Source organism: Dama dama, chromosome 3 (assembly GCF_033118175.1).
Source record: "Dama dama isolate Ldn47 chromosome 3, ASM3311817v1, whole genome shotgun sequence".
Classification (NCBI taxonomy): Eukaryota; Metazoa; Chordata; class Mammalia; order Artiodactyla; family Cervidae; genus Dama; species Dama dama.
This window is the reverse complement of record NC_083683.1, coordinates 43,183,229-43,195,305: the sequence shown is the minus strand read 5'-3', so window position 1 is coordinate 43,195,305 and position 12,077 is coordinate 43,183,229. Positions and strand designations below refer to the sequence as shown.

The 12,077-nt window shown below is 47.7% G+C and overlaps 2 protein-coding genes across 2 annotated transcripts; both read left to right on the top strand.

Moving 5' to 3' along the window:
* The first annotated feature begins 1,047 nt into the window (after positions 1-1,047).
* Positions 1,048-4,577, top strand: PFDN5 (prefoldin subunit 5). The gene is made up of 6 exons (XM_061126958.1): positions 1,048-1,181; positions 1,388-1,490; positions 1,771-1,802; positions 2,929-3,003; positions 3,092-3,197; positions 4,375-4,577. Exons 1-6 carry the CDS (start codon positions 1,110-1,112, stop codon positions 4,449-4,451), a joined length of 465 nt encoding a protein of 154 aa, XP_060982941.1. The 5' UTR covers positions 1,048-1,109; the 3' UTR covers positions 4,452-4,577.
* Positions 4,578-4,806: 229 nt separating this feature from the next.
* MYG1 (MYG1 exonuclease) lies at positions 4,807-11,871 on the top strand. The gene is made up of 7 exons (XM_061126946.1): positions 4,807-5,076; positions 5,254-5,366; positions 7,919-8,078; positions 10,803-10,955; positions 11,081-11,203; positions 11,321-11,502; positions 11,655-11,871. The coding sequence occupies exons 1-7, from the start codon at positions 4,861-4,863 to the stop codon at positions 11,851-11,853; spliced, it is 1,146 nt and encodes a 381-aa protein (XP_060982929.1). The 5' UTR covers positions 4,807-4,860; the 3' UTR covers positions 11,854-11,871.
* The last annotated feature ends 206 nt before the right edge of the window (positions 11,872-12,077 follow it).

Below are 12,077 nucleotides of genomic sequence, written 5' to 3'. Positions count from 1 at the left end.
TGGTTAAAGAATCTGCCTGCAATGCAGGAGACCTGGATTCAATCCCTGGGTCTGGAAGATTCCCCCAGAGAAGGAAATGGCAACCCACTCCAGTATTCTTGCCTGGAGGAGCCTAGCGGGCTACAGTCCATGGCATCGCAAAGAGTTGGACATGACTGAACAACTAACACACACACACACACACGTACGTATTGGGAAGTTTTGCTACTTATGTATGGTTTTCCTCTCACCAACTAGATTGTTAAGCTCATAACTATGTATCTTACACTCATGTATCCTTCACTTGTAGCGCATGGTAAAACACTGTGTTGATTAATAAAGCTACCACTGTGCTCTGGTTGATAATGTGCCTCCTTCCTGTTCTCTCAACCGCCAGACTCTAGCTTCATCTGCGCGAAGCATCCCTTTCATAATGCTACTGTCCCCCCTGTCCCTTGCTCCTTGAACTTCCCAGGCTCCTTGCCTGTTGTCACCAGGTTTATACCACCCTGTAGTTATGTTGTATCTGTGCGTCTGTGCTGGGTCTTCGTTGCTGCGCGGGTTTTCTCTAGTGGCAGGGAGTGGGGGTTACACTTCATAGTGGGTGTGTGGGCTTAATTCGGTGGCTTCTCTTGTTGCAGACCACAGGCTCTAGGCGCCCAGGCTTCAGTAGCTGCCCCTTGCGGGGGCTGCGCTCAGCAATTGCTGCACAAGGGGCTTTGTTGATCCTTGGCATGTAGGATCTTCCCGCACCAGGGATGGAACCCGTTTCCCTTGCATTGGCAGGCGGATTCTTAACCACTGGACCACAAGGGAAGTCCCAAGGCCTGAGTAAGATTAAGTTTCTTGAGCATAAGAATCCCGTTCGTTAGAACTTGATTATGCGAGGCTTGAGATATTTTGTGAAAAGAAAACGCCGCAACCCTTTCTATTCCAAGAGGAGTCACGCAGAAGAATCCGCATCCCCCGCCCCGCCCCGCCCCGCCGCGAGCTTCCCTCTCGTCTGGGTTGAAGAACCATAGAGATGTCTAGCGCTGCGAGGCCTCCAGGCGTAGCCATCGAGATACGCAGAGGCGGCTAGAGCGTTGCTCACCCGGCGGGTTTCCGCTTCATAAGCCCTCCTTCCCAACATGGCGCAGTCGGTTAACATCACCGAGTTGAATTTGCCGCAGCTAGAAATGCTCAAGAACCAGCTGGACCAGGTGGGGATGGTGTCCTAAAACACCCCTTTCCCGCCTCACTTCCCTTCCCCCCCAACGCGTACTCTCTTGCCCCCCATTCCTCCCCTCTTGGGGAGAATTCCATTCCCAGGCGAAACCCCCACCCCGTCCCAGGACCCGCCCCTTCTCTAGCGGTGGCCGCTTCTCCCGCGAGCCCCCACCCTGACTCTCGTTCCTGTTCTCTGTAGGAAGTGGAGTTCTTGTCCACGTCCATTGCCCAGCTCAAGGTGGTTCAGACCAAGTATGTGGAAGCCAAGGACTGTCTGAACGTGTTGAAGAAAAACAACGAGGGTACGGGGTAGGCGTGCGAAGGGAACCTGGGAGATGTGGCCTGCCGGCTTCTCTTCCCGCCTCCTAATCCAGTTTTCTTACCTGAGACGAGAGAGCAGTCCATTACGTATTGTTGCTTATCTAGAGTTGAAATGTCCAGGACATTTTTCTGTTCCTGTTGCCCCTATTTTCGTCCTTTTCATATAGTTTTCAGGCGCCGTGCCGTTTTGAAACTCCCTTTAACGCCTAAAAGTTGGAGCTGCTAACCTTCCCCACATGTTTGTCTTAATTGCTTTCACAGGGAAAGAATTACTGGTCCCACTGACGAGTTCTGTATCCTTTCCGCAGGAACCTCTTCCCTGCCCTCTCGTTTTCTCCCTCACACCTAACCTTCAAAAAAGGGCGGGAGATTTTGATTATTCCAGAGTGCCTAGATGATTTTGAGACTGCTATTAACACAAGCTTAGTTCTGCTGTCTAACCCAAGGCCAGCATCTAACTAGTGCTTCTTGAGCACCCAGGTATATGTATTTAGAATTGAGGTGTGATTATTTCCCTTTGCTCTTTGAGGATATAACCTAGTAGGGAGGTAGAACTGGTGGTTTACGTTTTTACTATAACTTAGGAAACATAAGCAATAGAAGAATAGAGGATATGGAAACAAAGGGGTTGGTTCTGTTTATTAATCCTCGATTTCAGTTTAATTATGGCTCTTATTCCTAACTGTTGTTACTAAGAAACCTGGATTGTGTCTTACCTGTTGAATGTTTTACGCGAGTGAGCAAGTTATGGCAATAGGGCACCCATAAACTACCTGAGAATGGACAGGCTGAAAAGGAAACACAGGAATAGCAGCCTAATAGGGATTACTTAAATAATCAACATTAAATCCATAAGGAATTAGCTCATTCGTGTTTGGAAGTGTTAAAGAGAAAGTGAGGCTGGCTTTTCACTCTTATTACTCAACAGCAGCGGGAAAAAATCATTGTTGTTCTGTCATTCTAATGATCTATCTGTCATTCTAATCGCTCTAATATCTAATCTTTCTGGAAGGAATAATGGTAAGAATTGTAAGAACTGCTTGCAGGATGGCAGATGGGATCAGAGCAAAATCAGCATATGTGATTTTTCTCCATAAGGAACCAACTTCCCTGTCTCTCCTTATGTGGAGTTTGTAGGCCTTCAGATGGGCCTTGTAGCTTATTTCTTTTAATTTTTTTGTTTGTTTTTTTTTTTCACTCCGTCCCATGGCTTGTGGGATCTTAGTTCCCCTACCAGGGATTGAACCTAAGCCCCAGCAGTGAAAGCAGTGACTCCTAGCCACTGGACCTCCAGGGAATTCCTGCCTCCTTTTTAGAAAAGGAGGGTGTTGGGAGGTCAAGCTGAACTAGCTGACAGGGAATCATGACTCATACTGGGCTGCTGCTGCTGCTGGTTTTCCCTTAATCCTTGCTTCTCAGATGTATGTCCCCGGGAAGCTACATGATGTGGAACATGTGCTTATCGATGTGGGAACTGGCTACTATGTAGAGAAGGTGAGTGGAAGGGAACATAAGAATGCATCTCTGAAGGGGAGAGCTAGCGTGCAGAATGGGTTACCTCTCATTCACTCTGACCCTGCAGACAGCTGAGGATGCCAAGGACTTCTTCAAGAGGAAGATAGACTTCCTTACCAAGCAAATGGAAAAAATCCAGCCAGCTCTGCAGGAGAAGCACGCCATGAAACAGGGTAAGCTTGGCCTTGGACACCTCTTCAGACCCTTTTTCCCTCCATAAGAACAAACATGGATTGCAGTGTGAACCATGGGAGGGAGTATCCCCTTTGCTGGATTAAAACCATGGTTTTCTTTTTGGTATCTTGATGCATTACTCCTTAGATTCTGTGTCTAACATACCCACTGCCTTTGGTGCTTGAGAAATTTAGAGAAAGGAAATCATGTGTTTTTGTGTTTGAGTTCCTATTTAATGGGGATGGAATGAGGGAGCAGGTGCACATAAATGAACACACAGCAAAGAAATATAGCCATAACTAGCCAACTACTAGCAGTTGTAGCCCTGGCTACATATTAGAATCACCCAGATAATTTAAAAAGAAAACCTGGGCCACTCCAAACCAACTACAGTTGACCCTTGAACACTGTGGGAGTTAGGGGTGCTAAACCTTAGTGAAGTGGAAGAAAATCTGCATATAATTTATAGTCTGCCCCTCTGCATCCTCTGTTTCAAGTTTGCAGATTCAGCCAATTGTAGATCATGTAGTACTATAGTATTTAGTATTGGGGAAAAAAAAACATGTAAGTGGACCCACACAGTTCAAATGGGTATTGTTCAAGGATCACTGTGAATCAGCAGGGTGAGATTCCAGAGAAGAGTGTTTGTTTTTTTTTTTAAAGCTCCCTGTGTGATATACAGTCAGGATTAAGAACCAGTGTTCTAAAGGCAAACATCTTTTCCACATTGTTATTTTCTGGGTATATCTGACTCATTTGAAACTGTATTTTGTTCGTTTTTATATCCCAGTGGTTCTCATATTATTCTCATATGCGCTTCTCTGGTGGCTCAGACGGTAAAGAATCCACCTGCAATACGGGAGACCTGGGTTGGGAAAAGCCCTTGAAGAAGGAAATGGCAACCCACTCCAGTATTCTTGCCTGGAGAATCCCCATGGACAGAGGAGCCTGGTAGGCTCTCGTCCATGGGGTCGCCAAGAGTCAGACACGACTGAGCGACTTTCACATTCATATTATTGACAATTTAGATTCTAAATTGGTGTTGTGTTTGCCCTCTATAGTGAATCTCTGTGTTGAAAGTTAATTAACTGTAGTAGTCTACCTGTCAGTTTTCCTTAACTCTGGGCTCTCCCCTTCAGCTCCTGCCCAGCGTCTGACGCTTCTTTTATTCCACAGCTGTTATGGAGATGATGAGCCAGAAGATTCAGCAGCTCACAACCCTGGGAGCAGCTCAGGCTACCGCCAAGGCCTGAGAGCTTGTTTCAGAAATGGGGCAGAGGGTGCCTGCTTCTGGGCCATGGGACTTTGTGGACGTGGTTTCCTGGAATGGGGGAAGAAGAGGGTCTGTGTTTAATGCTAATAAATGAGCCAGCTGGGCAGAGTGGTGGTCTTTTCTTGCATTAGGCAAGGGACTGGTGATGAGGTGGGAGGGCGGTGGTGAGAGGGTGTGCCCCTGCCTGGAGCCTGATAAGCAGGAGTGAAGCAGTGCTCATCTTGGGGGCTGCACTTGGGAATCTGCCAGGAACTGGAATCAACGCTGGGCTGCCTGCGCTCTCTGCGCTGCCTGTTGCCATAGGAACAGCTGGCAGCCGGAAGTGGGGCTGCGCGGGCGCTTCCCCTTCCGGGTCGGCGCCCTTACTGGCTCCTCGTGGAGAAAGCTGCATGGGCCACCGCTTCCTGCGCGGTTTCTTGCCTGTGCTGTTGCTGCCGCCACCCCGCCGGAGCCCGCATCTCAAGCTCAACCTGGAGCCCGTCTCACCTTCCAAACGACCCCGCAGCCACCTCATGGCTCCGCCCCGAATCGGGACACACAACGGCACCTTCCACTGCGATGAGGCGCTGGCGTGCGCGTTGCTGCGCCTCCTGCCGGAGTACCGGGTAGGTACAAGCCGCGCAAACTGACCCGGGGGCTGCCGCCAAATCGGGGTGGACCGCGTCCTCCTAAAGGTGTCCCGCCCGAGCATCCCTCTCCTCTCCTCTGCTCCTTGGAAGCCCAACATTAATTCCCTACCCGTGCGACCCTGACAGCCCCCTCACCTCCTGTGTCCCCTGCAGGATGCAGAGATTGTGCGGACCCGAGACCCCGAGAAACTGGCTGCTTGTGACATCGTGGTCGACGTGGGTGGCGAGTACGACCCTCAGAGACACCGATATGACCATCACCAGAGGTGAGTACTCACTACCGTTTCTTTAATTTTCTTGACTTCAACTCTCCTCAGTGCCCCAGCCACTGCCGTGGTTCTTGTCAGCGAAGGGAACCGCCTCATCCTTGAGTCCCATGGGACTACTGTCTCCCATGCTTCCAATGCTCCGCCTACTCCGCACGCAGTGCATCCCTGAGCCCTCGCATCTGCCTTGGCCTCGCTTGGACACCCCCAGGCCCCTCCGATTCACTTCCTACTTTGGCTCAGTCAGGCTTTTCTCCCACCAGCCTTATCATTACCCCCACTGAATTACCCCAGCAGGGACTAATCCATTCATGTACCCTTGCTACCCTACCTAAGACTGCTGGGCCCACGTGATTGTGGTAGGTGGTGATAGTTCAGGTGTGTGTTGTCTTCTAAGTCATTGACACTCTACCCCTGGGAAATGGTTCTTGTCCTCGGAGAGGGCAGATCCACAGTACCTCTCCAATTCTTTTCCCACTCCTCAAGCCCCTGCCTCATCAGACTTTCTCAGTGAGTGATCCTGTCTTTTTTCTTTCAAAATAAATTGAGCTTTTCCTGTGTGTACTTCGTCAGTTTCTCACTCCTGAATCAACTCCCTCTTTCCAATTCAGGAAACCCTTCTGTTTGCCCCATTTCCTATGTATCACTTCCTGCTCTGGGACTCTGTATCTTAGCATTTCTACTTCTTGCCTGAAGAAACAAACTCTGCTTACGCATCTCCCATCTTGAAAACAAGGGACTGAAAAAAACCCAAAGCCCCCTCCCTCACATACACCACGCTGTTTAAAGTGGTTATCTCTGGGGTATCATGAGGAGGTTTTAAGTCTGTTTCTCTCTTTCTCTCTCTCCTTCCCTCCCTATTTTTCTTTTTTTTATTTAAGTTTACATATTACTTTTCCTAAGTGATGTGGGAAGGGAATGCTCCTGGTGTGTACTACCTAATCTCACCCTTACTTCTCAGGCATTCTTCAAAAGAAGAGCTGATCCTGGCTCCACTTTTCTTTCAGTTCATTCCTTTTATCCATCCTATCTTTCATTCAGCTGGGTCTTTTCCAATCTCTCTACTGGAAATGCTTCTGGAAAGGGCACCAGTGACCTCAGTGCCAGACTCAGGTTGCTGGTTGAGGGTTAACTGACCTGTCACCTTCACCCTCTCACCTTAACTGACCTGTTTGTGGCACTTGATGTAATTGACTGCTTCCTTTTTTCTGATGATTTTATATACTTTAAAAAAAATTGTGCCATATTTAACATGTAAAACAATATATTTAATATATCTGGAATATAAAACATAAAATGAACACCCATGAACCGATCTCCCAGTGGAGGAAATAGACCATTACCATTACCTTAGCACCTGTACCTGTGTGCCTCTTCCCCATCCCATCCCCCACTTTCCCAAGAGTAAGCGACATCCTGAATTTTGTATTCATCATGGCCTTGCTTGCTCTTGTGTACAGTTTAGCATGTATGTCTTATCTGTTTGTATCAACTATTTAGTTTTGCTTCTTCCTGAATCTTTTCTGGGATGTTATTGTTACTAGTCTTTATACCTTATGAGTATCTTACAGGTATTTTTGTGTTTACTTAATATTTAATAATAAAAATCATTAGAACGAAAAAATGTGCTTCCTTGGTGATTCTGATGGACTGGTATTTAGAAATTACAGCTGTGGTTTCTATTATTCTAAAAACTATCATACCATTTCCGTACCCTCTGTCCCAAGGCTGTTCAAATCCCTGTCTTCCTCACTAACCCGGAACATTGCAGGTGATCTTGTATCTCTTCTCCATGCTGGCTGGCACAGTGCTCTTTCTGACATGCTCTGGCCTGCTTAAAGTCTCTCAGTGGCTCCTCCTTACCTACAGATAAACTTCAAACTCTGAAGTGTAACATTCAAGGCCTGCCCTGGTCCAGCTCCTGCTTTATCTTTTGCCTCTCATTCCTCATCCCAAGCTGCTTTCTTGCAGTTCCATGGACGTCTTTCACTTAGGCATTATACATGTTGTTCCCTCTACTTGGAATGCCTTTTCTCCTTCCCCCTTTATGTGTCTGGCAAACACCCACTAATTCATCTTCCAAGAATGACCTGAAGGTTCTCCTGAGCCCCTTCCTCTCCCTCCCCCTTTCCTTGTTTATAACTAGCTGGAGCATTCCTTTGGTTGTTCATGTCAGTGTGCATGGGGGGGTGTGTGTGGCCATGTGTCCATGTGTCCCTGTCCATCCGCCTTAGGAAGACAAACTTGAAGGCAGGGACAGTCTTAGTTTTTTTTGATCTCTAATGTTTACAACAAAGTCTGGGCATGTTGTAAGCACTGAGTTAATCCTTGTCAAATGACATCTGAGCCACCAGGGAAGCCCAGTGGATGCATGGGAACTCCAAACTCAAGTCCGTGTTGACCCCTGAGGACAAGCCAAAGCCTCCCTAGCCAGGCTTTCTCCCAGTTCCCGTGGTATTCCCCAGCCTCCCCACCGCACTGTGCCTGCACGTGCACACACTGTGGGTGAACTGGGGCGGTTGGCGTCAGCCCCACCTCCCTGTGCTCCTCAGGTCTTTCACAGAGACCATGAGCTCCCTGTCCCCTGGGAAGCCGTGGCAGACCAAGCTGAGCAGTGCGGGACTCATCTATCTGCACTTCGGGCACAAGCTGCTGGCCCAGTTGCTGGGCACTAGCGAAGAGGACAGCATGGTGGGCACCCTCTATGACAAGGTGGGGACCCAAGGACAGAGATGCCCACCACGTGCATCTCCACCATGTGGGCTAGAGTGACACTCAAGACCACGCTCAGGTCAGGGTTCCTGACCTGTGCTGGCCCACCACCCTCTCGCTCAGTCAAACCCGTCTTCTCACAGGGGGTGGGTAATCTCTCCTGCCTCCATTCTGGGGTGGTTGTGAGACATGGATGAGGTCATGTATGGGGAAGGGCTTTGAAAACTGTAAAGCATGCCCTGACATACATAGAAAACAATTGTTCAACAGCTTGGTAGTAGCCCAGGCTGTTTATGTTTGGCAGCATGTGACTAAGGTGCTGGCTGCCCTGAAGGTGGAGGGCAGCGGATCTCAGGCACCGCTGTTTTCAAAGGCACAATGAGTTGGGAAACTGGAAAGGGTTTGATTGTGAAAACCTCTTCAGGTTCCACCAGCGCCCCCTGCAGGCAGTTCAGGTGCCTTTGGTTGGGCAAGCAACAAGGGCTAGTGGCCCTGACATGCATGTTGGATCCATGATTCTGAGGTCACCTACTTGACCCTGCTCCTGTGAAGTTCACAAGTCAAACTTCAGATGCAGTCAACTCTGTTTTTTGCAGCTGGGCTGTTGAGTTATTCTCTATCTTGGCTTGTCTGTCTCCTCTATGACACAGCATTAGTGTGATCCAAAAAAGTTGAATAAATGTGAATGTTTATTTTTGTGTGTGTGTGTAATAAAGTTTTATTAAAGTATAAAGGAGATAGAGAAAGCTTCTGACATAGACATCAGAAGGGGGTAGGAAGAGTACCCTGAATGTTTAGGTTAGAACTTCTGGAATAGGTTTTAGACTGCCTGGGTCAATTTTCCCTTCTACTGCCGAGGGGTTTCTAAGCAACTGAACTAAATTATACCCAAGGTTTTATTATGTTTCTGGTGTACTACATAGTGATTCACAATTTTTAAAGATTATACTCCACTTACAGTTATTAGAGAATATTGGCTATATTCCATGTGCTATAAAATATTTTCTTGTAGCTTGTTTAAGCATGTTCTTTTTTTTTTTTGTTTAATGTTTATTTTTTTTTGGCTGTGCTGGATCTTAGTTGTGGCATGTGGGATCTAGTTCCCCAACCAGGGATGGAACCCAGACTCCCTGCATTGGGAGCTTGGAGTCTTAGCCACTGGATCACCAGGGATGTGCTTATTTATTTAGCACATAGTAGTTTGTACCTCTTAACCCCACCCCATCTTGCTCCTCCTCTCTTCCCTATGGCAGCCACTAATTTGTTCTGTCTGTGAGTTTGTTTTTTTTTGTTATATTCACTAGTGTTTTAGATGCCACATATAACTGATATCATACAGTATTTGTCTGTGACTTATTTTTACTAAATATAATACTCTACAAGTCTATCCATGTTGTTGCAAATGGCAAATTTTCATTATTTTTTTCATTTTATGGCTAAGTCACATTCTGTTATATACTATATTTCCTTTATCCACTCATCTGTTGATGGACACTTAGGTTGCTTTCATATCTTGACTATGGCAAATAATGCTGCTGTGAACATTGATGTGCATATATCTTTTTGAATTAGTATTTTTGTTTTTTTCAGATAAATACTCAGGAGTAGAATTGCTGGGTCATACGATAGTTCTGTTTTTAACTTCTTAAGGAACTTCCATATTGTATTCCACAGTGACTGCACTAATTTACATTTCCACCAACAGTGTACAGGGGTTCCCTTTTCTCCGCATCCTCATCAAATGTGTTCCTTGTGGTATTTTTGATGATAGCCATTCTGACAAGTGTGAGGTAGTATCTCAATTGTGGTTTTAATTTGCATTTTTCTGATAATCAGTAATGTTGATAGCCTTTTGGCCATCTGTATGTCTTCTCTGGGAAGATATTCAGTTCTGCCTGTATTTCAGTTAGGTTGTTTGGTTTTGATGTTAAGTTATATGAGCTGTTTTGTGTTTTGGTTTTTTTTTTTTTTTTAATATTTATTACTTATTTATTTAGCTGCGGCATGCAGGATCTTAGTTCCCTGACCAGGGATTGAACCCAGGGCCTTTGTATTGTAAGAACAGAATCTTAGTCATTGGACCATCAAGGAAGTCTCAGCTGTTTGTATGTTTTGGACATTAAAATTACAACCAAGTTTTAACTGAGCCTCGGGTTGGAGGTTCAGACCAGTTGGTGCTGGGCACAGAGGAGTTTCCCCGGGACCACATTCAAGCCCTTGATGTCTAGTACTCATCTTCTCCCACTTGATGGGTGTGCTTGACCAGACCCTCCTGTAGTTCATTAAGTGGATCAGTGAATAGCCTGCTCAGCCCACCTGGAGATTTACCTGCCCTCAGCCATGAGGATCCACCCCACAGAGCCCGTCATGGAACTCAAGACCTTCCTTGTTCAGAACACAGCAGCCCCCTCCCCACATATGCTGGCCTTGGCTTGGGCTTTGAGCTGTAGTAGAGTGAGCACTGGATCAGAAATCAGGTGATCTGAATTCAGCCCCAGTGCTGTACGCTCTGTGCCATTTAGGAAGTTGCTGAATTCCCCAATTCCCTCTCTCCTCGTCCAAGTAATGTTGGGAGATCCTTGCAGGATCCTTGTGAAGATTAAAGACTGTGTATGCTAAAAAATAAAAAATAAAAAAGACTCTATATGCATACATTTTGAGAGCTATAAAGCTTTATGCAAATAGTCAGTGCCCTCCAGAGCCTTTCTCTTACTGCTGCCTTAGATGTATGAGAACTTCGTGGAGGAGGTGGATGCAGTGGACAATGGGATTTCCCAATGGGAGGAGGGAGAGCCTCGGTACCTGCTGACCACCACGCTGAGCGCCAGGGTTGCTCGGCTTAATCCCACCTGGAACCAGCCAAACCAAGACACTGAGGTAAGGAGACCCTGGGGAGAAGAGACTGGGGTGTGTGAAGACCAGGGGAGGAAGTGAGTGGTCTTGGCCTGTTGAGCCCTAGCAGAGTTAGAAGTTCGGGCCAGCACCATGGTTCTCATTCCCAGGCTGGGTTCAAGCGTGCAATGGACCTGGTTCGAGAGGAGTTTCTGCAGAGACTAGATTTCTACCAGAACAGCTGGCTGCCAGCCCGAGCCCTGGTGGAAGAGGCCCTGGCAAAGAGGTTCCAGGTATGCGCCTGGGAGGAGGCACTGTGGCCCTGGTTAGTGAGTACTGGCAGGCTGCTGGCCTGTTTGGGCTTATGTTCCTACCCTGAGCCTTCTGTCCCGGCTCCACTTCCTTTTCAGGTGGACCCAAGTGGGGAAATAATAGAACTGGCAAAGGGTGGCTGTCCCTGGAAGGAGCACCTCTATCAGCTGGAATCGGGGCTGTCCCCCACAGGGACCATCGCCTTTGTTATCTACACAGACCAGGCTGGACAGTGGCGGGTACAGTGTGTGCCTAAGGAGCCCCATTCGTTCCAGAGCAGGTGAGGGCCTAGGGGTCCACCCTGCAGCCCTTCAGGCATGTTTCAACCCCATCAGAGGAGGCAGCCACTAACCTAGGCCTCTGCTCCCCCTTTCCCAGTTCCTCACGACCTCCATTTGCCCCCACCAACTCCCTCTTTCTGCTCACTCTTAGGCTGCCCCTGCCAGAGCCATGGCGGGGTCTTCGGGATGAGGCCCTGGACCAGATCAGTGGAATTCCTGGCTGCGTCTTTGTCCATGCCAGCGGCTTCATTGGTGGGCACCGTACCCGAGAGGGCGCCCTGAGCATGGCCCGTGCCACCTTGGCCCAGCGCCCAGCACCTACACCTGCCCAAGATCCCCTAGTCCAATAAAACTTCTTCCATCTCATACTGACCACATAATGTTCTATTACTGCCCTGCACTATTCTGGGAGCTTGCTTAAATTTGGGGAAAGTGCATCATCTGTTATGTGCCACAGCTGGTGCTAGGTATTTTCTCAGTTTTGCTTTCAAATCATTTGAAAACTATCCAGTTCTTAAGGGTAAATAACGACCAGATTCACAAGGAGTGACTAAAAAGTGAAAGAGCCAAGATC

Excerpts from the sequence above, each read along its gene's own strand:
- PFDN5 (XM_061126958.1), top strand. The coding sequence starts at position 1,110 with ATGGCGCAGTCGGTTAACATCACCGAGTTGAATTTGCCGCAGCTAGAA. Across the intron at positions 1,182-1,387 it reads TCAAGAACCAGCTGGACCAG|GAAGTGGAGTTCTTGTCCAC; the intron begins GTGGGGATGGTG and ends TGTTCTCTGTAG. Across the intron at positions 1,491-1,770 it reads GTTGAAGAAAAACAACGAGG|GGAAAGAATTACTGGTCCCA; the intron begins GTACGGGGTAGG and ends TTGCTTTCACAG.
- MYG1 (XM_061126946.1), top strand. The coding sequence starts at position 4,861 with ATGGGCCACCGCTTCCTGCGCGGTTTCTTGCCTGTGCTGTTGCTGCCG. Across the intron at positions 5,077-5,253 it reads GCCTCCTGCCGGAGTACCGG|GATGCAGAGATTGTGCGGAC; the intron begins GTAGGTACAAGC and ends TGTCCCCTGCAG. Across the intron at positions 5,367-7,918 it reads CGATATGACCATCACCAGAG|GTCTTTCACAGAGACCATGA; the intron begins GTGAGTACTCAC and ends TGTGCTCCTCAG.